The 27,343-nt window shown below is 41.3% G+C and overlaps 2 protein-coding genes across 4 annotated transcripts in view; one reads left to right on the forward strand and one right to left on the reverse strand.

Annotated features, from left to right (window-relative positions):
* Window positions 1-6,061: 6,061 nt before the first annotated feature.
* LOC118454321 (uncharacterized) lies at window positions 6,062-10,709 on the forward strand. Its single transcript, XM_087835888.1, has 7 exons — window positions 6,062-6,355; window positions 6,980-7,040; window positions 7,522-7,617; window positions 8,159-8,284; window positions 8,410-8,564; window positions 8,971-9,014; window positions 10,666-10,709. Exons 1-7 carry the CDS (start codon window positions 6,153-6,155, stop codon window positions 10,707-10,709), a joined length of 729 nt encoding a protein of 242 aa, XP_087692014.1. The 5' UTR covers window positions 6,062-6,152.
* Window positions 10,710-14,287: 3,578 nt separating this feature from the next.
* Window positions 14,288-27,343, reverse strand: part of tmem198ab (transmembrane protein 198ab) — a 38,566-nt gene continuing 25,510 nt past the window's right edge. For all 3 annotated transcript variants that reach the window (XM_006792874.3, XM_035908644.2, XM_006792875.3), the window contains 4 exons: window positions 21,962-22,240; window positions 21,281-21,862; window positions 17,879-18,081; window positions 14,288-17,092 (listed from right to left, as the gene is read on the reverse strand). In XM_006792874.3, the coding sequence (XP_006792937.1) occupies window positions 16,940-17,092; window positions 17,879-18,081; window positions 21,281-21,862; window positions 21,962-22,118 (1,095 nt within the window). In that variant the 5' untranslated portion in view covers window positions 22,119-22,240 and the 3' untranslated portion in view covers window positions 14,288-16,939. The remainder of the gene's footprint in view (window positions 17,093-17,878; window positions 18,082-21,280; window positions 21,863-21,961; window positions 22,241-27,343) is intronic.

Raw genomic sequence — 27,343 nt, forward strand, 5'->3', positions numbered from 1 at the left:
TCATACCAGCAGGAGGCAATAAAACCAAAAGTGAAATAAGCTTCGACCGAATGCTCTTTCTCTCAGCAAATTAACTGGGTAAGAGAGCTTACGTAGTCTGCTACAACCACGGGGTAGCAGATTATCTGGCAGAAAGTGGAAGTTAGCGTTGGTCTTAAATACCGGTCATCTGATGATTTTGTTAAAATGAAGTTTCTGAAGTGCCTTAACACTGTGCTATATTAACCAAAATGTTATATAGTATTGAGTTGACGTGGCCCTGATAATAAAGGCATTAGACTACATGTCCTTTAGTAGTAGAATGATGGAGACCTTCACCCACACTTGAGTGTACAAGTAGACAACAGGGAACCATCTTTTAGGGGAAATTTACTGAAATGCTGTTGTTTAGACTAGAATGGGACAGCTGTTAATAAAACTGTTAGGGGCGCATCGCCGTTTCAAGATCCGCGGCAGCGTGTCACGCAGGACGCATCTCCTTTCTAGAAGTGTTTTGTGAGAGAATAAAAGTGTTAAATGATCTACTGAGCAATGTGTTGTCTTCCATCAGATGCCTTTGAGGAATCAAAAGAACTCGGTGAAGTGTTGATATTTAACACTTTCAAGGAAGTAAACACGATAATTTTGACTTGAAATCTGTGTTAGGCTTGTTTGAAAATGAAAACTACCACTCCTCATGTCTGTTTTTCTTTTTCCAGTCATGTAAAATAACCCTGCAAGATAACTTTGTGGCATAACGACCCAGACTAAATGACTGAACCTTTACAAATGACTGAACCTGTCACAGCTGGGGCGGCAGTCATGTGGAGGTGAGAAGGAGGATCCAAATAGCAGCCAGTGGTGGAGGTGCAAGTGAGATTTATTTACAGTGAGTAATAACCAAGAAGCGGGCAGAACCGCAACATAAACCTAAACTGGGAAAACTAACACAAAAGAAGGACACGGGGCGAGGAGCAGAGAGACACGGTGAAACACGGAATAATGCTGAGTACACAGAAGATTCAACGAGAAACACAGACGACGCGACCAGGAGCACAGACAGACACGCAGTATAAATACACACCAGGTAATTAGGAGATGAGAGTCAGGAGGGCAACACACCTGGGAGAAATCAGAGCCGACGGGACAGGGGAAACGTAAACTGAACACACTCACATGAGAGGGGACCTTCAGAATAAGACAGGAAACTCACCGACACAGAGAACTAGACGAGACACTGAACTTAGACAGATTCACACGCAGACAGTGTGACACCATAGACAGACAGAACACAGAAGTGGGACCAGGGCAGGCACAGAACAGAACCCTAACAAATGGCAAATAATAACAGAATACATACTCAGAATAACAAAAGCACAAAGAAACACAAAACACTGAGTTGGCAGACTCAGGACCATGACAGAACCTCTATTAACAAGTGTTTCATAAAACAGACTGCTTGTGCAGCTTTCCAGCAGTCCATTTCACCTCTACACCACCCCTCTCATCAGGTCTCGACATCCTACTGAAATAGGGAAGGCATGATCACATGATAGAGAGCACCTGTGTGGGTCAGCGTCCCCAAACACCACACCCTGAACACTTTAGATCAAGGAACCAGCTCTGATTTTCATTTGCACTGATGGGTGAATGACAGTTGGATGCAACCTACTTTGAGTCACTGTCAACTGATCACCACCTGGTAGTGATTTTGTTCAGACGTGTTGGAGAATGCTGGACAGTCATGACAGGCCTAAAAGTGAAAGCCAGACTGCCTATTACAGGTTGATCTACAGGGTGGACCATTTATATGGATACACCGTAATAAATTGGGAATGGTTGGTGATATAAAAGTCCTGTTTGTGGCACATTAGTATATGTGAGGGGGCAAACTCCTCAAGATGGGTGGTGACCATGGTGGTCATTTAGAAGTCGGCCATCTTGGATACAACTTTTGTTTTTTCAATAGGAAGAGGGCCATGTGACACATCATACTTATTGGTAATGTCACAAGAAAAACAATGGTGTGCTTGGTTTCAACGTAACTTTATTCTTTCATGAGTTATTTACAAGTTTCTCTTTGTTCACAGAATGAACAATATGAAAACAAAGTGGAAGTAAACATGATATCTTGTACTTTAATTCAGTGAAAGTCACTTTAGTTAGCACCCCTCCTCATTTTCTTTTTCCAGCCTTATATCCAACTTATATTTTATCTTTTACAAAGATAAGGAGTGTTGCTAACAGAAACTCTGCTATGTGCAGTTACTAGTTTTTCTTGGTTCGCGCTCATAAATTCCTCAAGTCTGTCTTTCCTTGTCGGTATGTTTGGGTTTTTCCCCGAAGGATGAGTTAATTACTTCCCCGTGTCTTTGGGATGGACAACAGGTCTTGACTGTCACTGGGTGTGACCCAAAAGTGAAAGCCAGGCTGCCTATTTACAGGTTGATTTTCAAATTGCTCAACTACTGTTGCCTTGTCGGTATGTTCGGGTGTTTTACCTGAAGGATGAGTTAATTACTTCCCTGTGTCTTTGGGACAACAGGTCCTCACTGTCACTGGGTGTGATGCAGACTCATCTATGTTAGTGTGGTGTGAATAAGGCACGGCGGGTCCAGGGATCAGCGTTTTGAGCCATTTTATTTACATCACCTCACACCACAACCCCGCAACCCCTGAGTCCTCGTGTTTTTAACTTGGCGGACGTGATTAAGGATGCCGTGCAGGTGCGTCCGCCCTCCCTGCACGGCACTGCAGGCCACGCCCCACCACATACCCCCATCGCCCGACTGAGGGGGATCAGCCCGGACCGTCGGCACCCCCGGGCCCTGGCCTAGCGAGAGGGAGGTGTCTGTTCTGGTGGCCACCCACTTATCCAGCAGCGTCGGTGATGAGGTGGGTCCGGGGGTCGCCCACGTATCCAATGGCAGCCCCGGAGATGCACCGGAGGCCACCCATGTGGCAAGCAGCGGCGCAGCCGGCGTGACCTTGAGCCAGGGCTCATGGGCGGCTGGGCAGGCGTCCAGCACGCCGGACCACACCACACGCCGGCCTCTGGTGGAGGCGAGGCCGCTCTGCTCCGCCCGCCGACCTCGGGCTTTGGTGGCGCGGACCACCCTTGCACGGGCACCTCTGACTTATCCCGCGGCTCCTCGGGCGCCGCCTCCGCCGCTGCCCCTCCCGGCTGGAGCGGCTCCTCGGGCGCCGCCTCCGCCGCTGCCCCTCCCGGCTGGAGCGGCTCCTCGGGCGCCGCCTCCGCCGCTGCCTCACCCGGCTGGAGCAGCTCCTCGGGCGCCGCCTCCGCCTCTGCCCCTCCCGGCTGGAGCGGCTCCTCGGGCGCCGCCTCCGATTGGAGCGGCTCCTCCACCGCTCCCGGCAGGAGCAGCCCTTCACCCGGCTGTTCCTCCTCCTCCGGCAGGCTCGGACCCCTGCGTGACTCGTCCACCACCTCCGGCTGCCGAGGGGCCCCACACAGCTCCTCTAGCGCTTTACCACCGTCAGTATACCCCAGTGGGGGTGGCGGCGTCGAGGTCGCCCTGGCCTGGAGCAGTGCTGCCAGCTCCGCCATCTTCCCCAGGTGGTGTTCGCTCTCCTTCCACAGCTCTTCCTGTTGGCGACGCACCTCCGCCGCCTGCTCCCGCTGGGTGGCCGCTATTTCGGCCACCATCTGGGCCAGCTCCTCCCTTCCCTGGCTCCGGTAAGGACCCGCCATGCCGCCTCCTGGGTTTCGGCACCAGTGTGGTGTGAATAAGGCACGGCGGGTCCAGGGATCAGCGTTTTGAGCCATTTTATTTACAACACCTCACACCACAACCCCGCAACCCCTGAGTCCTCATGTTTTTAACTTGGCGGACGTGATTAAGGATGCCGTGCAGGTGCGTCCGCCCTCCCTGCACAGCACTGCAGGCCACGCCCCACCACACAGGTCCTCACTGTCACTGGGTGTGATGCAGACTCATTCATGTTAGGAACTCAAACAAGCAAGTGCAGGGGTGGGGTGGGGTAGAGGGGCCTTGAGCACCTGCCCCTTTCCTGATGGGTGTCCCTAGTGCCCTTTTTGATGAGGCAATATAAAAAAAATTGTGTATGCATGTGGAGTCCTTCCTGTACAACAATCTAAGGAGCTTGGAAAGAAAAGCTTCAGGACTTCTTTAGGTTTCTTGAAGACGTTTCACCTCTTATCCGAGAAGATTCTTCAGTTCTAAGAGCAACTGGTGCAGAGTCCCAGATTTTAAGCCCTATGGGAGTGTCCCCAAGAGGGTCATGCGAGTGCTGTCACCGATCTTCGCATTTTATTATCTCATAACACTTGTTTAATTAGATACCATCTGTCCTGTGGACGTGATAGTATGATGTGATTCCATATTAAATTCTTGATGAATGTGGGGAGTTGTTATTCTGCCTGGTTCTGTGTGCCCCTTTTTAACTTTGAGCACCCGCCCCTTCAAACATCTCTGCATGGCCCTGAACTCAAATAAATTAGACCGTGGACAAGACTAAGGTAACTCAGGTAAAGAGAGAAGCTGAGCTGTCAGCTGGTCACCAACTAGAAGTGATTTGGTTCAGGATGTGTGGGAGGATGCTGTACAGGCACAACAGGCCTAAAAGTCAGGCTGCCTATTTATTGGTTGATCTACATTCAAACCCACATTTGTTTTTTACATATTTGTCACATGTACATGTTTCAGATCATTAAAAAATAGACAAAGATAACTCAAGTAAATACAAAATGCAGTTTTTTCTCAATGATGATTTCATCAAGAGAAAAAGTTAGTATATTCATAGTCTATTCCTCCACATTGCAAGGATCCAATTGAGCTGGTTTGAGCAAGTCAAACTGCCAGACCAGGGGCACACTGGACAGATTACATTCCTGCCCTGACTTGGGAAAGCATCATTATCCCTGAGGTGGTGGATTATAGCCAGAAAAGATGGATATCGCACATAGTGGAGTTTGGATATTCTCATCATGTCTTTTGTGGGTCCAAACTTTGGGTGGTATGTGTGATTGTGAATTGTTGTCTGTCACTCTGTGGTAGCCCTGTGACAGACTGATGACCTGTCCGGGGTTTATCTCGCCTCTTGCCCTATGGTAGCTGAGATAGGCCCAAGGTGTGGGAGGAGTTCAGTGAGGCCATGGAACAAGACTGTTGTTAACCTGGAAGCGTGGGGATGACTTCAACTGAGGATACAGCTATAAGGAATATTTCAAAGAGCTCGTCAATCCCTCTGGTATGTCTCCTGTAGACGAAGCAGAATGTGGAAACGAGAGGTCAAGTCATCCATCACTGGTAGTGAGATAGTGAAACCTCAGTAGGAAGGTCTACTCTAAGCTATTGTTCAGCTTTGCTTCCAGATCCTTAATCCTAGGTGATTTGCCAACTTGGTCCCACTCCCAAGTCACTGCTTACTGACTCTTGCATACCCTTCCTTCCCTCCCTTTAGCATAAATTTTGTACATGCCGTTCACTTTTATTTATTTTCAATGTGGAACCAACTACCCAAAATCACCAAAAATATAATTTTTGTGTTTTTATCAATTGACAATAAATGTTTGCATTGATGGACTTATATTTTGAAGCACATACCACGAGAAGCTACAATGCTTGTTGTTAGTTACAACTAATGGTGTACCTGTGTGATTAGTGTCTCTGTGCACTTCTTGTGAACACGCTTATTGTTGTTTTGCCTTATTTGATCCACAATTTGTCTTGTTTTCCTCCAGTATCCAACTATAATCCAAAAAAATTGTAGTTGCAAGAAAATGAACGCTCTTAGGTAGTTAAGAAAAAGAGCACAATAACTGGAGAATGGGGGAGTGTAACAGAGGGAGAAAAAGGAAGGGGTAGAAATAGGGTGAAAAGGGAAGTTGAAGAAAATACTAGAAGAGGAAGAGAGAATTGAAAGGTGATGTAAAAAGATGAAGAATTTAAAATGATAAGCTAAAGGAGGAAGAAAGAGAGAGTCAGTGGGAGGATCAGGAAGGACATTTCTCAGGGAGGAGGGGGTAAAAAGTGAAGGGGGAGGTACCTACAAATAAATGGACAAGCAGGTTCTGCTTCAGTTGCAGCTCTCACCAGGCTTTCTGTGAGCTCCAGCATTTCTTCAGCACTGCATCCTCTTACTGCCCAGGCTTTGCTTCCCACAAAGTCACTGAGTGCTCTTCTGCAAACATGGCGATGGAGAAGAAAGAGCTGCAGTTACTGAATAGCCTCTTTGCCCGCTACATCGAGAAGGTCAATAATCAGGTGAATTATCAGGAGCACAATGAGTCCATCCATGACATAGTTGAGGAGAAGATGAACGAGCTGTTGAGCATGGTGCGTGAAGAAGACAAGGAGGACATAATCAGCGAGCACAAAACCTTAACATTGAGGTGGGAAGGGGCAAAAAGGGGCTAAGTGTGCATTTTTTTTTAATATGTGCCGGTTTCATCAGTAGAATGTTAAAACATTACATTTGTGAATCTTTATATTGATAATGTGATTATTATTATGTATATTGTTATTTTTTCACTGATAAATTCAAAACCTGTTTTGGATCCATAGACAGTCAACATCTTGCTGGAGATTAACTAGTACTGGCCTATTCTTACTTAAACACTCGCATGTAAAATAGTAAATGTAGAACTGTTTTTGACTTAAATAACTAAAACCGCAAATTATTTCCTGAGTTCTGTCTCGTGATATATCTCTCTCTCCTAACATGCCTTCCACCTCTCCTCTTCTTTTGTCTTTGGCCAAGAGCAGAATAGTTTCCACTGGCACTCTGTTGGCACACTGGAGGTGTTTGTTGTCAACTCGAGGCCAGATCAGCAGTTCAATACAAAAATCACATTCTTGCTGTTTGATTTCACAAATATTTTGTGCCAGTGCCCTTCCTTATGCAACCCTTCCCATTTATCCAGACCAGCACCACTAGTACACTGGCTTGAATGAAACCAGTTGCTCATCAAAGGTTTTCTGTCTAAAACCCATCTGTGTATCTTACTGGCATCCAGGTTGGAAGCTGAGAAAAAAAGAAGAATAAGTGCAGAAGAACAGTTAGATACGATTATAAAGGTAATTTGTAATCTCCAATAATTTTATCTTTTTATTGTTATTAGCAGGGATGGAGCCACTCAAACATTTGTTTAAATATTAATTGGTTCATCTATAGTTTTCTGTTGTTTGATGGAATACTAAAACTGAAAAAGAAAATAATTGATAAATAATATAAAGCTCATCTTTGGTTCTGTTTAATCCTTTAATTACTTTGGTGTTGTATGGCAAACTATGGGTGATGTCTTTGTCAGCAAAAAGGCTGTAAACAGCCAAAAAACAGGACAACGCTCAAAACGCATACCCTCTTTGTTTGTAATTTAATGTCACATTTTTCAAAGCCATCCTATGGACTGCATTTGTTTGGCCTGTAATTTGGTCCCTGGGTCATAGGCACATGACACCCCAGTTTTACAGGAATTGGAGTAGCAAAATGGAGAGTCGTTTAAAATATGCATGATGTAATGATATTTCATTAAAATAAATGCTTTTAATTTTGCAGGAGAAGGTTAAGGCTGAGCTGGACTGTGAGTTTCAGAAGAAACGCACTGGACTGCTGGAGCAGGAGATTCAGTTCTTGAAGGAGATCTATGAAAAGGTTCACTGCTCCTTTTCTTCTTATTTTTTATGCTATATTCAGGATGATGTGTGTTTTTATACAATCTCTTCACAGATAAAAGACTGAAGTTCTCAGTTACAGCACTGTGCTGGTTCACTCCCATGGCTTACTAGGACAGAACAGAATTATTAAGCTATTATTATTAAGCTATTATTAAGTGTATTAAATCCATCACATCTATGAATTGTAGGTAGATTTGTTCTAGCCTTCATCAAGAGCTGACAAAGAGAACCATGAAAGGGTTTATTCTACTCTAAGGCTGGATATTAAGAATGCAAATATATGTATTTTTGTAATTTAGCGCACTTAGAAGTATCATTTTAAAGAGCCTGACACAGTGATTAAAATTTGTTCTAAGTATGGTTTCAGTAATGGTTCTGATGCATTTACTTGTTACCAGCTGTTAACAATGTTAACAGAGGTTATTCAATTAATGTGATGTGTACAGACAAAAGCTCATATAGATAAATCCTAACTGTATGCCTCTGTTTATCTTCACCTGTCTCCTCTTCTTCTGTAGAAGATCAATGAGCTGCAGCATCAGAACCAGACTGAGACCGATAATAACAATTCAGACCTGATGGAAACACTGGGAAAGATCAGGGAGCGTGTTAAGAGGATCAGTCTTGAAAAACACCAGTCAAAGGTTGGAGATATGTTATCATTATTAACTGCTGTGGTAAAGATAAATTCTGCTACCCAAGAGCCTGAATTGAACTGCTTTTTATATAAATAAAAACATTAACCTTTGAACCTGGCATGATAAAACAGATGCAGAATATAGAGTCAGAGTTCAGGGGAATGAAAGAGAAAATGACGAAACTGATGAAAAACCTAAAAGGATATGAGGAAAGACTCAACAACAGCACGGACCTGGAGGCTGATATTGAACATTATGCAAAGCTGCTGGAAAAAATGAAAGCAAGGTGATGTTTTCAATTTCTAAGTTGACAGATTTTATTATCTGCTACATGGCTTCATCTTATAATTGTTGTTAAATTCAAGTGCTGTAATCATGGCTGGAGTACCTACCATTAAAGTTGTTGCTTTTAATCATTTACCTGGATGAAATCCAATCATTCTGGTTAAAGATTTTATATCTATGGATAGATAGAGCTGTGGCTACAATGTAGCTGCCATCACCAGTGTGTGAATGTGTGTGTGAATGGGTGGATGACTGGATGTGTAAAGCGCTTTGGGGTCCTTAGGGACTAGTAAAGTGCTATACAAATACAGGCCATTTACCATTTTACCATCACATTATTATATTATTTATTAAATTATTTTTTTATTTATTATAAAAATTATTTATTTATTTTTTTGTCTTCACAGGATTAATACAGGGAAGTCACAGGGAAATGTGGATTCAGATGAAGGTAAGAACACATAGTGAGTGAGAAAGGTGACTGAAGAAGAATAGTCAATACATCATGGGAATCCCCCAATCATTAACATACATATCTAATTAGCATCACATGGAAGCAACATTGTGCATTTACACTGTGCATGTTGTTTGGTTTCCCCGATGTATAAATCCTGGCAATCCTCCTGGCACGTAACAGCGTGCACTATGTTACCCTGTTTGTGTCGGGGACCCGATCCTTGGGGTGGACCCATTTTTGGTGCAGCGTGTTTTGGGGTTTAAAAGCCACAGAGACCCGGTGTTTAGAAAAAATGCGTCTCAACTGCTCCAATACTCCTGACACATACGGGATCACTACAGGTTTTCGTTTGGGCAGCGGTTGTCCTTCTCTCCTGGATCAGCTGGAGCTTTCTTTAGGTACCTTTCCAGCTTTGACAAGTCCAGCTGGGAGAATTTGCATAATTAAGATTAAGGAACTGACCTCCCAGCCCATTGTTCCTTCAGTGGGCTGGTTTCAGTCATTATGCAAATGTACTGTTTATAAGATTGGGGAAACCTGCAGTCAGCTGAGACGGAAGAAGTCACTTGGATGAGTGACGAAACATTTCTCCCACAAAACGCTACGTCCAGATAAACAGAATCAACTTTTGGAGACACCATGAAGATGGCTTGTTTTTTACGGAGCCCCGCAACGGACATGGTAGGGGAAAAAAATGAAGATGAACTTTTGCAAGATCTCGCAAAAGTAGCTTGGGAACTCGTAAAATAGGCCTCATCATTCGGAGGCCACCAGCTTGAAGCTGACGAGCCATGCGACGAAGGCTGCTCCAAATGCGTCCTTCGTGGCCCAACCTATTCCAGAATTCAAAGCGCGGCCCAGCCAATCCCAGTTTCAAACAATGGCGGCAGCTATTTAGTTTTAATATTACTTTTCCTGGTCACGAAATAAACTTTTAAGATATTTTCAGCCGAAAATGTAGCTGTATAAACTCCAAGTATCTGCTTAATTTATCAAGACATCACATATTTGCAAAAGTGCTCCTCTGTGAAGAGGTAGTAGTTTATTTTATTGCAAAGTGTAATACAAAAGGTTTGAAGTGTGAAATAAACTGCAATGGAATTTGTTTGGGGGGGGGGGTTCTTTTAAAACAAAGAGGGGCTAGCTCTTTAACTCCAGCCGATAAGACCATTTCCCACACCCATAAACATAAACTAATCTACACTCTTTTTATACTGCCGACACTTTACTCGCTTACAGTTATTTTTTACTCACCTTTCAGTGACTTTAATTTTAAAACTGTGTATATACTGTATATTCTGTGTATTTATTATCTCACTCTTATTGCCTGTTTATGGCCTGTCCGTATCTTCAACGTCATGGTGCTCTGTTGTATGTTAGTTGGCCTTTGGGGATAAATAAAGTATTTCTGATTCTGATTCTGAAAACAAAGTTTGGGAACTACTGATGTAACTGAAAATAACAAGAACATGAAGGAAGCTGTGGTGTTTATAGCAGTGATTGAAAGGACTGTTGCACTGTTGAGCAGAAATGACGTTCCATCCTGTATTCACCCTGCTTACAACTGGCTCACAAGTACTGTTTGCAGCTACCACTAGATGGTGCTAGGGAGCATGCAAAGTTAAACACTCCGATTCCATTGCAGATCCGGACGGTGATTACGATGACAATGGGGTAAAATACTATTAATTTTATCTATTCATGTTTTTATTCCTTTGTGAAGTTTCGTGTGTGTGTGTGTGTGTGTGTGTGTGTGTGTGTGTGTGTGTGTGTGTGTGTGTGTTGTTTATTTTTTGAAATTTTCTTTTTTAAGAGTCCTGACAGGTCGTTTTGTTTTAGAAAATGTAGGAAAAGAAATTCATCATCAAACAAATGTTCCAGTTCTTAGGTCTTCGTTTCAAAGTGAATTATAAGAAGAGGAAGAATTAAAGCAGCTTTTTTCATGGCTCAGTGACACCAGACTATGAAAAATAAGTAGTTGTCTGGTGCTTATGTTGAAAAGTGCTTTTTGCATTCAGCTACTGATTGCAAGTAGTTACAGCAACCAGGCAACCTGTCTCCAAAAACCTGCAGCCAGCCTCTGACTGCACTCTCAGACAAGACTGCAACATGCTGATATCAGTCTGAATCAGTCCACACTGATGAACACAAAAGAGGACTCAACTCAACTGGTTGTATACGGGTTATATTCCTACATAAAAGCAAGGCTGCAGAGCGAGCGCCTTTGTCATTTTGCAGTTAAATCACTGTCCAACAGCGACTATTAACATTATTTTCCGTGTTTCTGTTTGAAATCTGTGATATTGTGAATGGACTCTAAATCTAAATAGTTAATGTGAACTTCTGTGTTTGCAGACGAAAACAGATTGTAGGTAATTATTACCTTGACCTGGTCAAATTACAGACTGACTCAGTCTTACTGCCCTTTTATGGCTGAGTTGATCTAACCGACAGTGAGTGGTCGCAGACCTGCTCCCCATCTTTAAAGCAATCAATTCAAAGCCCACAAGATTACAAGTTCATTGCATATGCTAACAATAATTTTGCTCTATAGCCACTGTTTTTATTTTATTTTATTGTGACTATATCAAGCAGAGTATGAACTGATGGGCAGCAAAAGTTCCCAAACAAGATAAAAAAGGATTATTTTGATCCGTGAATTAGGTAAAGCTAGTCTGTGGAGCTGGATTTGAAAATAAAAATTATGAGCAAATGGCAAAAATTGTGTATGCATGACCAGATACAGCTGATCGATCCTCCCACCCCATTGGCCCATATTTATCATCTGTGTGACGATTTTCAAGATTATCTCAGCCTGTTCAAAATATTTTTATATTAATGATGATTCAGTTTTAGTCACTTCAGTGTTTCTCACAATTCACTCATTTATTTAAAGGCTCAGAAACTGAAGTCTTTAAATTTAAGCTTGAACCACTTTTTTTTAGTGATTTTTGATGGCCCCCAGTGGCAAATTTCTTTCAGAAGCAGCCCTTTTTTCTTATTTTTGAAAATGTTGCCAAAATAAGTGGCAAAATGCCCCCAGCCCTTTACCTGATTTCAGTCACCTTTAGAGGTAGATGGTAGTTTGACCTCTGACCTCAGTTGTCAGCCTGTAAAATTACAACTTCACTCGCCTCTGTGATGCCTTGTGATCCACACGTAGCGACCATTGGGAACACACTACACCAGCAGCTTTAAAGTTTTGTTACAAGATAAAATTTCTATTTTTTTCTGGATAAATATAAAAACTACTTTAATCTTTCTGTCAGTGCTGTTGTAGTTTCTATGTGTTTAGGGCAGAGCCTTTGCTCGCTTTCAGATAGCTAACAAGCATTCACACAGAGAAGCCATCTGATAAAAATCGGTCGGTTTAATCTTTCTAATGTTTTTCTCCTACAGAGTGAGCCGGAGTAAATCCAGTCATCAATATAACAGCAGAAAATATGACAACTGGCAGGAGAGAAGGATAATTAAAAAAACCACTAATCTGTCTTTTCTTGGTGGTATAATTGTAAAGCTGTGCTTCTAAACTTATTTGATCATTGAGTGGTGGGATTTTTTCAGTAGGCCAACTAACTGACTTCACTAACATGAACTTGTGTTAACTTTTAATTGATTGATAGAAGAACATTTTATGGGATTGGACAGTTTGGGTCACTCTGTCAGTGAAGAAGTCGATGACAGTGACAGTGATGACCCCAAAATCTGATCTGAGCAGCAGTTAGGGGGTCAGGGGTCAGTTAAGGGTCAGACATATGTGCTGTGTGTGGAAAAGTAATAGCTGTTTATTGTTAATGTGAATGATAGCGTATATGTGCGTGTGTGTGTCAAGAGCTCGGAGAGGACTTCATGATACCCTCATGTAAAGTATCAGCATGCAAAGGTACTTCGAGAGTCAAATGACAGAAATGTAGCATCCACTTCTGATTCAATGTCAGACATACAGAGACATACAATCTCACACACAGACTCACCTATGTATGTATGAGCACACACATTTGTTTGGTTGTTGGAATAAAAGCTTATATGAAGATTAAATTGGTGTTTTTTTCCAATTAAAATAAAATGTTTCAAATAATTTGTGTGCCTAAATCTCCATGAGCATTCACACTGGAAAATGTTGTATTCCCTGACTGGTTGACAAGTGGTTGCTGATAGTTGCTGGCTGGAGTTGGGCTAAACTGGTCATGAAGAAAATGCTACACCAACAATTCTATGTAATTGCTTTGATTACTAGCAGATTGCTGCGGTCAGCTCTCATTTGCATGGATCATTGTGACTTGTCTGCAGACACTCGCTCTGTAGTTTTCACTCTGTAGTGAAACCTGAAGTGTTTGCAGACAGGTTACACTCTTCCACACAAACGTCTGGCAACCTTGGCAACCTGCTAGCAATCCAAGCAATCAGGAGGACTTCAGTGCAATCAGAAGTGCTGGTCTGTTACCATTTTATACTACTAACTAACTGCCAGGAACTTGCCCCAACAAATTACCAAATGGTCTTGGAATACCAGTTGGAATTTTTCCTAGCAACTGGTCACTGACCAGGTGACTGGCTTTAGCAACTGATTTCACAGCAACTGGCACAAGATGAAATTGGTCACAAAATTACTATGCACCAAAAACATTCTTAGCACTGCTTTGATAGCTAGCAGATTTCTGCAGCTGCCCAGAATTTCTGTGGAAGTCACCCACTTGTACCCAAATACTTACCAAGTAGCAGTGAAACTTGCCGCAACTTTCAGCAACCATACACAAAATACATATTTTTCCGTGGCAATCGGCGAGTTTCTCTTACAAAAAGAAAAAGACCCTCAGAAATTGGGTGAAATTCTCTTAAATAAACATTAACAAAAGGAAAGATCAGACATGTTTCTGCTAAAAGCAAACTATGGCACAAAATTCTGCCCATAGCAAACCACCAGCTCTGAAACCAAAGAAAAGTTCACGACGCTGATCACAGATGTACCGAGTGTGCCCGTTCAGGCTGCTCAACAGTCTGTAAAGGAGCATCCACACAGTGAGCAATTCACTCATATCTTAGGCTCCAGTTGCCTAGGTAACTCTTTAACGTATTTGCCACCCTGTCATATGTCGATCAACTGTATCTATTTTTCTTATTGGTGAGTCAGGACCTGGTTATTTTGTGTCACCAGCAGTTATCACTCAAAGTGAGCATCACATTAAAAAAAAAAAAAAAAATTAAATATAAAGGATGAGCTAAATTGTATGTGTATGCGTATCTGCACTAAAATGTACAGATGATGAGGAGGAGAAGATTAAAAGGTGTCTGGAGATAAAGTTAAAGATCAGAAGAGCGATATATGAGATGTTAAGGAAAAGGGCAGAAAGAAAGAAATGAGGGAGCCAACAATAGACTATGTTTCGTGCCTACATGGCATTGCTTTAAAAGACCACTCATTTTACATTTTATTGTACACAGGCCCATTGGAACACATGCTTTAATGATCATAGTCATAATTCAGTTTAATAAAAGCATGGAGTTACTGGCCTACAGTGATGATTGCACTCTCCTTACAGAAAATAAATAAAACAAATAAATACATCCCACTTGAAAGAAACCACTAAATGTGACTTTTAAGAAAAGAAAGTGTTTAAATATAACAATCAAATGGTAAAAAAAGGAAAAAAAATCCAACTCCCACCCACAAAAGGTAGTAATTGTTGTGTTTTTTTATGTACAAATTTCACATCGATGTACATGAAAGGGTGCAGGGTGTTCAGTGCCACACAGGATTGGGTGGACGGAGGGGTGAGATCATGCATGTCAGGTGAGAAATAGAAACACCCCCCCTCCGCAGTCATGTGTCTGCTTTTCCTTTAAAAAGGCAGCAACAATAACAAAGTATTCACATTTTCACTGGTGACAAAAATGTTATGTTGTCCCAAATAAAGAAGGTCAATGCACATGATGGAAAGAGTTGCTCTAAATACAAGTTTCTATGGCCATTAGTCCATTTTGTCACTCAGACCTGTGAGCTTTGTTTACACTAGCACCTCAGCTGGGTCTGTCTAAGGTGCAAACAGGCACATTTCTGAGATTTAGTTTGACAGATACCTAAACCATCACTGAGAAAACCTTTTAATTTATTATACTGGAAAATAACAAATACCTGAAACAATCTCTCAATCAGTTTCTTACATGAATCAAACCTACCTACACAGCTCAGGTTAAATTAGGTTAAATTAAAAAAACAAACAAACATATAATAACCCTGAAATATTATGTAAATGTTAAAGGAACACTAGAAAACAAAACAAAAACCCTCAAATTTACTTATTAAATCTTTATCTGTTATCTTTTCAAAAGTTGGTTACAGGGCAGATAAACTGTTATTTGAATCAAAAAGTCAATACTAGCAAGCTAGGCTAATTTGCTTCCATAGTAAAGCAGGCTAACTAGTTTTTACTTAAAAAGTTGACATTAGTTAGCCTATCATGCTAACATCAATGACAATTCCCGCCATGTTTTTATTAGTGTCGTTATTTGTAATCAAGCTTTCACTTTCTTAACACTATTGTATCAGTAAATAATGACTACAGCTACGACAACTGGAATAAACTAATTCTTTTTAAATTAATCATATTTAAGAAACTAAAAATGTAACATTGGCACTAATTTCTGCCACTCTTCAGTTATGTTACCTCCATTATCATACAGCTATTAAATAAAAATAAATAATTATTTTATCTGATAACATTAGCTTTCTTGATCCTGTTTCAATTATGGTAAATGAGCTGTCTAACAAATTAAATTAAATTTATATTCACTTTCATGGCATAACAAAAAAATTCAGCTATTCTGTCATTGACCATCCTCTGCCAAGTTCTACACAAAGGTAAATGGTAGAGTGAAAATCCGTTTTGCACGTAAAACTGATCTCTTAGAGAATAAGTTCAGGACACAAAATGAGCAAGATTTAAATTTTCCAGCACTGAGAATCCGCAAAATCAGATCTTTTGAGGTGCCAGTGTAAATAAAACCTCATTTATCCACACGTCTGTGAAAACAACAAGCTCACCTCTAAAAAGTCTTTTAACCCTGCTTTTTGTAGCTCCCTGGCTACCACACCTCACTGAATTTTTTTTTTTCACTTTTAATGCAAGAAGAAGCCACTGGTGGGATATCTGCCAGTAACCGCTCTCCTGATGCTGAACTTTACAGTCCAAGGAGGGGCAAGGCACCCGTTTAAACAGATTCCCTGGCCTTCAGAGCAGTTGGCCGCTTGAAGTAGTGTGTCGTCCAGCACCAAGGGTGGCAAAGGGTTTTCCCCTCTTTAAATGTGACAGTTATGAAATCTTTCCTCATTTCAAAGAGGATGTATGTAGTCTGGATGGCACAGAGAGCAAATAGAGGATCTCAGTTTGCTGTGAAGGGTCATTACCTCCCTTTAAAGACAATGTTGACTGGACCTTTAATTCAACTTCCACTTGCTTCTGTAACATCAGTGGTAGAAACTATTAACAACGAATCTTCATTATTTTTGTTAGAACCTGAGGAGGGTTTGCACTGAAGCTCCAATCCCTGGTTTGAGTTGAGATGGTGGCAGACAGGTTGGGGATGGGTCCAGCAGGTTGTTTTGGGCTTCCACATCAATCTTTAAAATTGTAGCTGCGGTTTTTGTGATGTTAAGTACATGCATGCATTTGTGCGTTTGGACGATGAAAAGAGGTCAGCTAACCTCGGCACCACGCTGGTGGCTCCAGCAAGAGGTTTATAATCCAAAATTTATTTAGGGAAACAGTCAAATGTGTTTGCATTTCAGGTAAATCCAGCCCTATATATTTTTTCCATCCTCTTAGGTGTGTAATGGTTTGTTCTAGCACAGGTGTGATTATAGAGACGTACATCTCTCTGGGTAAGTGGTATGTTCAGGCATCTGGGAGGTTCTGGAGTGGTTAGACCCGTAGCGAAGGTCCTGCTGCTCCAGTGAGTGGCGTTGTGGATCCACAGTCATAGCCCATCTCCACTACGGCATGGGAGCCCCCGACTAGCCGGCCTGGAAAGGGCTGTGCCTGTACCTGGCGATCTCTAAAACTCTGGATGTAGCTCTAGAAAGAACAAAGAGTTTATGAAGTTAGTCTGGTTCCTTCTTTTTATTGCCAGTCTTAACAAATGGCAGGATAACTTCAAAATCACTACTTGCCCAATTGGTTGCCTCTAAGCTATTGAAACGTGTTGGAAATTTGATCATCTGGTTAAAACAATGTTTGACTGTGGTCACATAACCTACTGTTACCTATTTATTCTACACAATGACTGCCTGGTTTCAGGGTCCTTGGCTGAAAAACAATCAATTATTATCATGATATGTAAAGCCTCAGAATTCAAAGAGTGTGTACTTTCTTTTTACTATGAATCTGTCAGCAAAGGGTGACCTGAGGTGAAATTCTAGTTTGCTAGCTTGCTATATTGGTTCACTAGGTAACATGATACATGACACTTGTGTATATTTTAAAACAGAATAAATTTTAGCCATCAGTAAATCATGTAAAGGACCAACAAAACATATACAACTGATGTTTACGTTTTTCAGTGACAGCTCACATGGGGACAGTTCACCAGCTAGCTATAAAGTAACTTAATTAAATGGTAGATATCTGACAATGGTACTTGATCAGTCTTATTTTTAGGATATTGATAAGCATTTAGTATATATGATTTAGGACAGTCTATATCTTATTATTGTATAATGACCTTGGGTATTGTTATATAAGGTTTCACACTGATTTCTATTTTTTTCTAGAATTCAGTGACAGACTATTTCCTTTAAATAACTGTGCTATTTGTTTCAAGGCCAAAAATTTTCATTCAACAGTATCATTACTGGTCCTCACAGGAGAGAGGACGTCAGTATCGTAGCGGCGGATAGGGTTGGGTTTGCGGCGGTAGGCGGGCTCCGTGTGCAGTTGTTTGGATTGGTGTTGATGGTGTGAAGAGGAGCCATGTTGCTGCTTCTTCTTCTTCTTGTTGCGGTAGCGGTCATCCCGCTGGCGAATGCGCATTACCTGCATCCTCCGCTGCTGGCGGCTGATGATTACTGAGGAGAACAAAGGGAGGCTAATAAGGAAAGATGATTTTTTTGTTTTTCAAAGCTAAAAACAGAGGCAATGTTGATATCTATCTATATTCTATATACTTTTCTATGTGAAAATTAGGTTCATCTTATTAAAAACTTAGGGACCTTTATGGGTGCTCTTGAGGAACTCAGATCAGATCAGATTTGAGTTTTGAAGAGATTCTCACTTAGATGCACGACATCTTAAAAATATTCGACCCTCAAATGACCAAATAATTTTTTTTAAATGAATGCATTTTGTCAGAAGTGAATATAACATATACTTCTGCTGAAAACTGCTGAAGTCTAGTCAGGACATTACAAGCTGATACAGGAGTTCCATTAAAGAGCAACAAAAATCAGGCTTTTATTGTATTTGTAAATGCTGCATTTAGAACCAAATCACTGCAGAAAAGCTCCAGAGCTGCTCTAAAATTCTAAGAATATGTCAACTATTGCCTGGTCTCTTGGTGTATCTGGGCAATGATGTCTAATATTTTGTGTGTAACCAGCGGATATCCAGGTTAAGACTTCCTGTTGTATCCACCTGTCTTGGTTTATCAATTTTAAAAAGCTAAGAAAAAGTGTAACTATCCTCAGATCATTGATGTTTAAATTTCAGCATGCGTTTTCCTTTTCCCCTCTTAATAAGAGAGTTTTGACGAGCAAACAAGCAAAGCCTGCTTAAACTTGATTGGTCAATAATACTTGGCCAGGGTTAAAGTAAAATTTGAGAGGTGGGGAAATCCCAAACTCTGGTATAGTTGTCATGGACCTTGAAATAACTTATTGTTGGTTAATTGAATTGGTTGCTAATTAAATTCTATATTTTACATGTCTCAAACACATTTAGTTTAGACTGCAGGTGTAATAAATGAACATTAAATCATTTGTTTTGGTGTGAGATAATTCTCACATTTTAGAGTTAGCTTTATCTAATGTGCAGGGTGGGCCATTTATATGGATACACCGTAATAACATGGGAATGGTTGGTGATATTAAAGTCCTGTTTGTGGCACATTAGTATATGTGAGGGGGCAAACTCCTCAAGATGGGTGGTGACCATGGTGGCCATTTAGAAGTCGGCCATCTTGGATACAACTTTTGTTTTTTCAATAGGAAGAGGACCATGTGACACATCAAACTTATTGGTAATGTCACAAGAAAAACATTGGTGTGCTTGGTTTCAACGTAACTTTATTCTTTCATGAGTTATTTACAAGTTTCTCTTTGTTCACAGCCATTGACATGTCGAAGATATTAACACATGAGGAGCGGATCAAAATTGTGTTGATATCTGGTGAACACAGTAACTGGGTCATTGCAGCAGATTTCAATGCAAGACACCCTACGAGACCACCCATCTCCTATGCTACAGTTAGCAAACTGCTTGCTAAGTTTTGTGAAACTGGTTCAGTGTTGGATTTGCCAAAATGTGGACACAAGAAAACTGTCACTAATGAAGAAACATCAGTGGCTGTCCTAGCTTCATTCAGCAAGAGCCCACAGCGTAGCACTCGCCGCATGTCACTGGAGAGTGGCATTATTAGAACATCCCTTCGGCCGATATTAGCTACTCACAAATGGCACCCTTACAAACTCCAGCATCCTCTCAACGAGGATGACCCAGATTGGTGCACAGAATTTGCAGAATGGGCAAAACAAAAATTGAAACAGGACCCTCAGTTCACGCAGAAGATTTTGTTCAGTGATGAGGCAAACTTTTATGTGAATGGTGAAGTTAACAAAGAAAACCACCGCTATTGGTCTGACACTAACCCACATTGGATGGATCCCTCCAAGACTGTTGGAACAACAAAAGTGATGGTTTGGTGTGGTATATGGGGTACGACGATAGTGGGTCCATTCTTCATCAATGGAAACCTCAAGGCCACTGGATATTTGAAATTGCTACATGATGATGTGTTTCCCTCTTTATTCACTGAAGCTGGCACGTTCCCTGAGTTTTTCCAGCAAGATGGTGCACCACCACATTATGGGTGCCAGGTCAGAGCATTCCTAGATGAACAGTTTCCTGGAAAGTGGATTGGTCATCGTGGGCCAGTTGAATGGCCCCCAAGGTCTCCCGATCTGACCCCCTTAGACTTTTATCTTTGGGGTCATCTGAAGGCAATTGTCTATGGTGTGAAGATACGAGATGTGCAGCACCTGACACTACGGATACTGGATGCCTGTGCTGGCATTTCTCCTGCGGTGTTGCTATCAGTGTGTGAAGAGTGGGAGGAGAGGGTTGCATTGACAATCCAACACAATGGGCAGCACATTGAACACATTTTATAAGTGGTCAGAAACTTGTAAATAACTCATGAAAGAATAAAGTTACGTTGAAACCAAGCACACCATTGTTTTTCTTGTGACATTACCAATAAGTTTGATGTGTCACATGGTCCTCTTCTTATTGAAAAAACAAAAGTTGTATCCAAGATGGCCGACTTCTAAATGGCCACCATGGTCACCACGTATCTTGAGGAGTTTGCCCCCTCACATATACTAATGTGCCACAAACAGGACTTTAATATCACCAACCATTCCTATGTTATTACGGTGTATCCATATAAATGGCCCACCCTGCACATTTGTACACTGGGCCAGAAGATCTGACTTTATGTGTACTACTATACGGACAAAATATATCTATCTATATCTATATCTATATCTCTATATATCTATATCTATATCTCTATATATCTATATCTATATCTCTATATCTCTATATATCTATCTATATCTCTATATATCTATCTATATCTATCTATATCTATCTATATATATATATATATATATATATATATATATATATATATATATATATATATATATATATATATATATATATATATACACATACATATAAATGTATAATATACATTGCAAACCCACAACAAAAGATACATTATTTTATTTATTGCCACCATAAACTATAAGATTATATCATAATTTAAAGGTAGATTTATATTTTGTTTTCAAAATCTATATGTGCTAAATAATTAGTATATAAATCTTTTAAATAAATATACTGGAATGAACCCCCTGCTCTCCTTTAGACTCATTCCTGCAGGTATGTCTTCTAGGAAGAAAAATGGTGAACTGCTACAGTCAGCAGCAAACCAGAGCCAAGCACCAAGCACCACAAATATACACTGGAACCAGCTTTCCTCACCCTTGGTATGGGAGTATCCTTCAGCAGTCACCTTCCACTGGACCACGACACCCAGCAGGGTGAGGGCAGGCCATACCCCGAGGACCACCCATGTCATCCAGCACACAGGCTTTCCAGACTCTGCTTTAATCCGTTCATACATGTACAGCACAAGGGCAAAGAGCTCCACGAAGTAGTCCAAAGCCACCGTGATGACGGCTGCCCCGAACACCGCTGTAGACAGCGTTGTAAACAGACGCTGCCACTGCAGGGTGAGCACAGCAAACAGCATGCCCAGGCCAAGCAGCACGCCCAGGGGCACCCAGACAGAGCGCGGCGGGCTGTCAGAAAGCTCCTCCATGCCGACCAGGGTAGCCACGGCCACCAGCAGGCCAAGCAGCAGGCCCACCATGAAGAGGCCCACGCTCCGAACCAGCATGGTGACCAGGCCGCAGAGCGTCCCGATGCCCAGGCCAATGCCCACTGAGGCCTCCACGCTCAGCTGGGTGTCCAGCACGCGCTCCTTGTAGCAGAGCATAAAGATAACGACGGAGCCGAACATCAGGCCCGTAAGGAACATAACCGCCTTGAAGCAGCGATATCCTGAAAAAAAGAGCCAGAAACACATGACCTCAACAACAGGTCTTAAATAGAACAAAGAACAACTGCTGCTGCTGCATTAACATCACCTGTTCAACTCACCAAAGAAACAGTAAATGATGCCAAAGAGACAACACATCGAGCAGACAACGGAGGGAACCACTTTGTAATGCCCACGAGCGGCCTCGCAGCCGTCCATCCGATCAGGGCCCAGCTCCAGGTCAGGCTGTGCCAGCATCGTCTCCAGTGTGGTTGTCATCGTGAACAGGTAGTAGAGAAAAGGAAGGGGAAGGAGGACAAATGGAGGAGGAGAAAAGGTGATCAGGAGGGAGGTGAGGGGCAAGAGAGGTTATGGAGCACTGTCCAGGTCCATGGTTTTACCTGTTGATAGAGAAGAAGAAAAGGGATAAGGGAACAATATAAGAGTTGAAGTTAAGCACTGTAGAGCCCACCAAATGGAGGTCTGCATTAGCTGTGAAACCACCCTCAAGGTTTTAAAACTGATATGACGCATGCATTATTGAAAACAGTAATACAAACCGAAGAGGGTATGAAGATGCACAATATGCTGTGAAACTTGTTCGCAGCTGACTATATGCTGCATTCAGGGATAGTAAAGGCAGATGCAAGGTAATATATATATATATATATATATATATATATATATATATATATATATATATATATATATATACACACACACACATATATATATATATTTTAGGGGTGCAACAATACTTGTATCGGTATTGAACCGTTCGATACAGTGCTTTCGGTTCAGTACGCATATGTATCGAACAATACAAAAAATTGTATTTATTTTATCAACTTTTCTTCTGACGATGCTGTCTGTGTTGAGTGCTCAGTGAATCTGCGTTCGACTACTCCACCTAGGCTGCACTGTCGAGCGCAGATCCACTGAGCGCAGCGCAAGCTAGCAAGACAGAAGCTAAGCTCGAAATTGAACCTCTCCCACCCTCATTCAGATCTGGCGTTTGGAACTATCTTGGTTTTCATGTGAGGTATGACCCTGAAGGTAAGCACGTCATGGACAAAAGTAAAACAGTATGTCGGATGTGTCAAGCAATGCTCAATTGGTGGAAACTAGTGCGTTAGCGCAGTTAGCTTGTTAACGTGTTGACGCCGTCCAGCCCCACACACGGGGCGATCCGCAGTAACTCGTTAACGGAGATTTGCTGCGGTATGGCGTTAATGTCATTTTCACGAGATTAACGCTCGCACTAGTGGGAACACAACGAATATGACTGCACATTTACGCCGACATCATCCTAGTGCAAAGACAAGTGGAAGCAGACAAAAACAACAAGCACGCATGCTACAAACTTTACCGGAGTCATTTAGACAGCCGTTAGCACATGATTCTCCTTATGGGGACCTGATATGTTTAATATGCTGCTGAGAATATAGCCCAGAAGAAGTATAGTATAGCTTTTATTTTGGAAAGAGCCATTTCTCTGTAATAAACTCTCTTTTCCAAAGATGAGTGATTTCCCGATCAGATAGATTTTTTTATTTTATTTTGTTGTTTCAGCAACATTACATTTAAAAACTGTACTTTTGAGTTAAAATATATATTTATAATTTTAATAAATGACAAATTAAAAAGGCATGAACATTTTTTTGTATCGAAAAAATATCGAACCGTGACACCAAAGTATCAAACCGAACCGTGAATTTTGTGTATCGTTGCACCCCTAATAAATATATATATATATATATATATATATATATATATAAAAATAAATCACTCTCTTTGTGTCTGATCATGAGCCATTTAAAAAGGGAATGGGCAGCGGAGTCCTCGGGCCCAATAACAGCATAAAGCCAACACATTTTTTTTAATAGTCGTTTTCCAGCGAGTCAATCTCAAATAGTCCTATTTTTAACAGCGTGATTCCCCAGTCTGACATATAAGTTCCATTTCTAATAGGTGTTCAAAACCCACATTGTTAACCCTAATGTCTACAACTCTGTGCTCTGTATTGATGGCCGCTAATTCTGCATGACCCAAATCTTTCATCTGTTGGTTTACGCGTTTTGTTACCTGGGATTTGGAGTATCCTTACTTGACTTCAATCCATTTGATGTTTGTTCTGTTTCCTTTTACGACGGCCTTTTACAATCTGCTGCAGCAGGCTGCCAACTTAACTGAGCAAGCTATATTTATTTATTCATGCAGCACTCTTCAGAGGCACCACAGTCTCTAAGACAGACAAAAATGTAAGCAAAGAACAAAAAAAGCTGTGTGATATAAACACTCACCAGCTTCTTCACCAGGCAGACCTATTTAAATAGCTAATCAGCTTCCAGCTCAGATCATCTCAAACTCAAATGGCCTCCACAGTCACTAGATCTCAGTCCAACACAGGATTTTAGGATGTGGGGGAGAGGGAGATTATCATCTTGAATGAGCACCAACTATATGATGCCATCATTTCAACATGGACCAAAATCTCTGAGCAATGGTTCCAGCACTTTGTTGAATCCATCCGATGAAGAATTAGAGAAGCTCTGAAGATAAAAGGGGGTCCAAACCCAGAACTAGTGAGGTGTTTCTGCCCAAAATACTTGAATTGACTGAGCTGATACAATATACATGTGCTGCAAGCAGGCTGGATCTAAGCATTCTTATCCATTCAAGCGACCTCAGCTCTGCCTGTACAACCTCTATAAGCATCCTCATACATTATCGGTTTATATTTGTTTATCTGTAACAATGCAGTGATTCATCACGTTTCATTAAGTGATCAATCTTCCCAAAGGTTTCACCAGCCCCTGCTTTGTTTACTTTCCTCATCTGCATTCCAGTGCAGGCCTCTGTTTGAAGCTCAGGTAAATAAATTCGCCTTGCCTTTGTCCTTCTTTGCGCCCGTCCTTGTTTGTTCTTTATTGTTTTCCTCTGCGTCTGACTGTGCACACCTGTCAGCAACCACCAGCCCCGACTTCCTTCTAAATCACTCTTACCTCGTCTTTCACCTCATTTCCTGCTGCCTCCATTATTCAAATCTCTGTCTGTCCTTGCCTGCTCCCCCCACGTCCCGTCTAACCTTTCATTCATGTGTGTTAGTCAATATAACTCTCACGCTAACAAAACGCTTCATAGTAGTGTTGCTAATCTAAAAGCATGCACCTATGCACAAGTCACAAACTATTTAATTCACAAGGTGGTGGCTGTAGCTCAGGTGGCAGAGCAGGTCAGCCACTAACCAGAAAGTCGGTGGTTCGATCCCAGGCTGCTCCAGTCTGCATGCCAAATATCCTTGGGCAAGATACTAACCCCACGTTGCTCTCCGATGCATCCATCGGAGTGTGAATGTGTGTGAATGGTAGATTACTTAGCACTTAGGTCAGAAAAAAGTGCTTGTGTGATTGGGTGAATGAATTAGTTGTATAAAGCGCTTTGAGTGCTCAGACAGAGTAGAAAAGCGCTATATAAGAACAAGTCCATTTACCATTTACAATACGCATACAGCTGCTGTAAAAGGATGTACACATCCGTTAAACAAATCCCTCCTCTTTCACCTCCTTCCCACGCCTCCTCTCTCCTCCCTCCTCAGGCTGTTTTTGTCCTCTCCCTCTTAGGGCAAGTTCAGTCCGGTTGTGGAAGGTTTCTGGGTCAGAGGTGCTTATGTAACTCCTGTCTGGGGAACTTTATTCTCCTATTCATGAGCTCTCCTCTCCTTTTCCTCTTGCCTGCTTTGTTTCCCTTCTCACCTTCAGTACCTCTAGCTCCCGTCCGCTCCCTCTCGATCACCTGGTTTGGGTGCCACTCCTTTTCCCACCCTTCCCCCATTTGCGTCATTCACTTTCCACCCTCAGGATTTGATTAATTGCCTCCCTGAGGTTATGAAGGGTTTGATAAAAAAAAAACAAAAAAAAAACATAACTGGAAGTGAAAACTGCTTTGGCATTTTTGACAAAGTGCTCAAGACTGGAGCCAAGTACTAAAACATTATTATCTCTGGCTGCTGTTGCTCTGCATTTGACCTTTGATCTCTCTTCTCGAACAGCAAAGTAATTTTGTAAAGTGTCAGAACTTTTCTGCATAACGTGGGAGCACTTTCACATTTTAGGGAAATTAACTCTTGTCCTAAAGGTTTTTGCTGCAGTGCTGTGCTTGGATTAGAATAAAGTTAACAAGTACAAAAAGTAACGTATTTACAATGCAAGATGGGAAAATTACCATGAAACTGAACAAGTTACTTCAAAGTACTCACATTATAATTTATGTTCCCATTCTTGTAAAATACAAGAAGTTGTGCAATACCTAAATTTAATTACACAGGTTGTTGATCAATGGTCATGACAATTTGCATATTAATGATCAAGGAACTGACCTCACAGCCCATTGTTCATTCAGTGGGCAAGGTTTAGTTATTGTGCAAATGTACCGTTTCTGAGGTCGGGGAAACCTGCAGTCAGCTGAGACTGCAGAAGTCACTTGGATGAGTGATGAAACGTTTCTCCCACACTACGTCCAGATGAACAGAATCAACTTTTGGGGTTAATTATACAGAACTTTAATATATTTACAGTATAATTATTTCTTTGTTTCTTGTAAAATAAATGGATTTGTTATCATAATTTAGAGCGAGTCACCTACACAATATTTGTATGTAAATACAATTGCATTGTGATTTTAAAATAAAGTTGAATTCTATTTAATTACAAGAAAATTATACCCTTAGCCTAATTATATAGTGTCACCTACAATTATTTATTATATACTACAGTATACCCTCGGGAAGTCGCGGTTCAAAGTTCACTGCCTCAGTCTCTCGTGGATTGTTCTTGTTTGTAGAAACGCTCGCAATTTTGCAGAAACTGCAAATATCCTCCATTAATTTTTTATGGCAATATCTATTTTTTCATGCATTTTAATGCTAAATTATTGAGAATTAATTGACTAAATAAATAATACATTTAAATCAAGTAAATTCGGTTAAATGTTCTGTTCTGTCAAAAACACAGCTTGGAAAAAATGCCTTTGTACTGAGAGGTGGTAGGTTTCAAAGTAGCCTATCCGGGACCGTTATTCATCTCCTCCTATTGCATCAGATGCAGTCCACCATTCCCACATCATAAAAGTTTACCGCGTGTAGCTATCTTGAGTGTTTCGCTTCATGTTTTCAAGTTTTTTTATTTTGCTCTTCTTAAAGCCCTGAGATGTCACATATTTAGGGTTTAAACTATAACAATAGTTCACTTTGGGATCTCTTACTCTTTGCTTTATTAAGATGTTTTATGTTTGAGATTTGGTTCTTCTAATGTTGTTGAGTTTAAGGTTTCCCCAGTTGTGTCTGCATTTGCTTTCCTTCTGTGTGTCTTGCTCCCCCTCCCTCTGTGTCTTGTCTTAGCTGTGTGTTAGTTGTTTCCATGTTTTCCTCCTTGTGTTTCATCCCTGTCTGTCATGTGCATCCATGTGTGTTCTCACCAGGCCGTGATGTCTCTCGTCCTCTCTGT

This window comes from Neolamprologus brichardi, chromosome 23, assembly GCF_056152115.1.
Source record: "Neolamprologus brichardi isolate AB-2024 chromosome 23, ASM5615211v1, whole genome shotgun sequence".
NCBI lineage: Eukaryota > Metazoa > Chordata > Actinopteri > Cichliformes > Cichlidae > Neolamprologus > Neolamprologus brichardi.

Bases quoted from the DNA above. Each gene is read 5' to 3' on its own strand.
- LOC118454321 (XM_087835888.1), top strand. From the start codon at position 6,153: ATGGCGATGGAGAAGAAAGAGCTGCAGTTACTGAATAGCCTCTTTGCC. The intron at 8,285-8,409 runs GTTGGAGATATG...ATGATAAAACAG, and splicing joins TTGAAAAACACCAGTCAAAG to ATGCAGAATATAGAGTCAGA. The intron at 9,015-10,665 runs GTAAGAACACAT...ATTCCATTGCAG, and splicing joins AAATGTGGATTCAGATGAAG to ATCCGGACGGTGATTACGAT.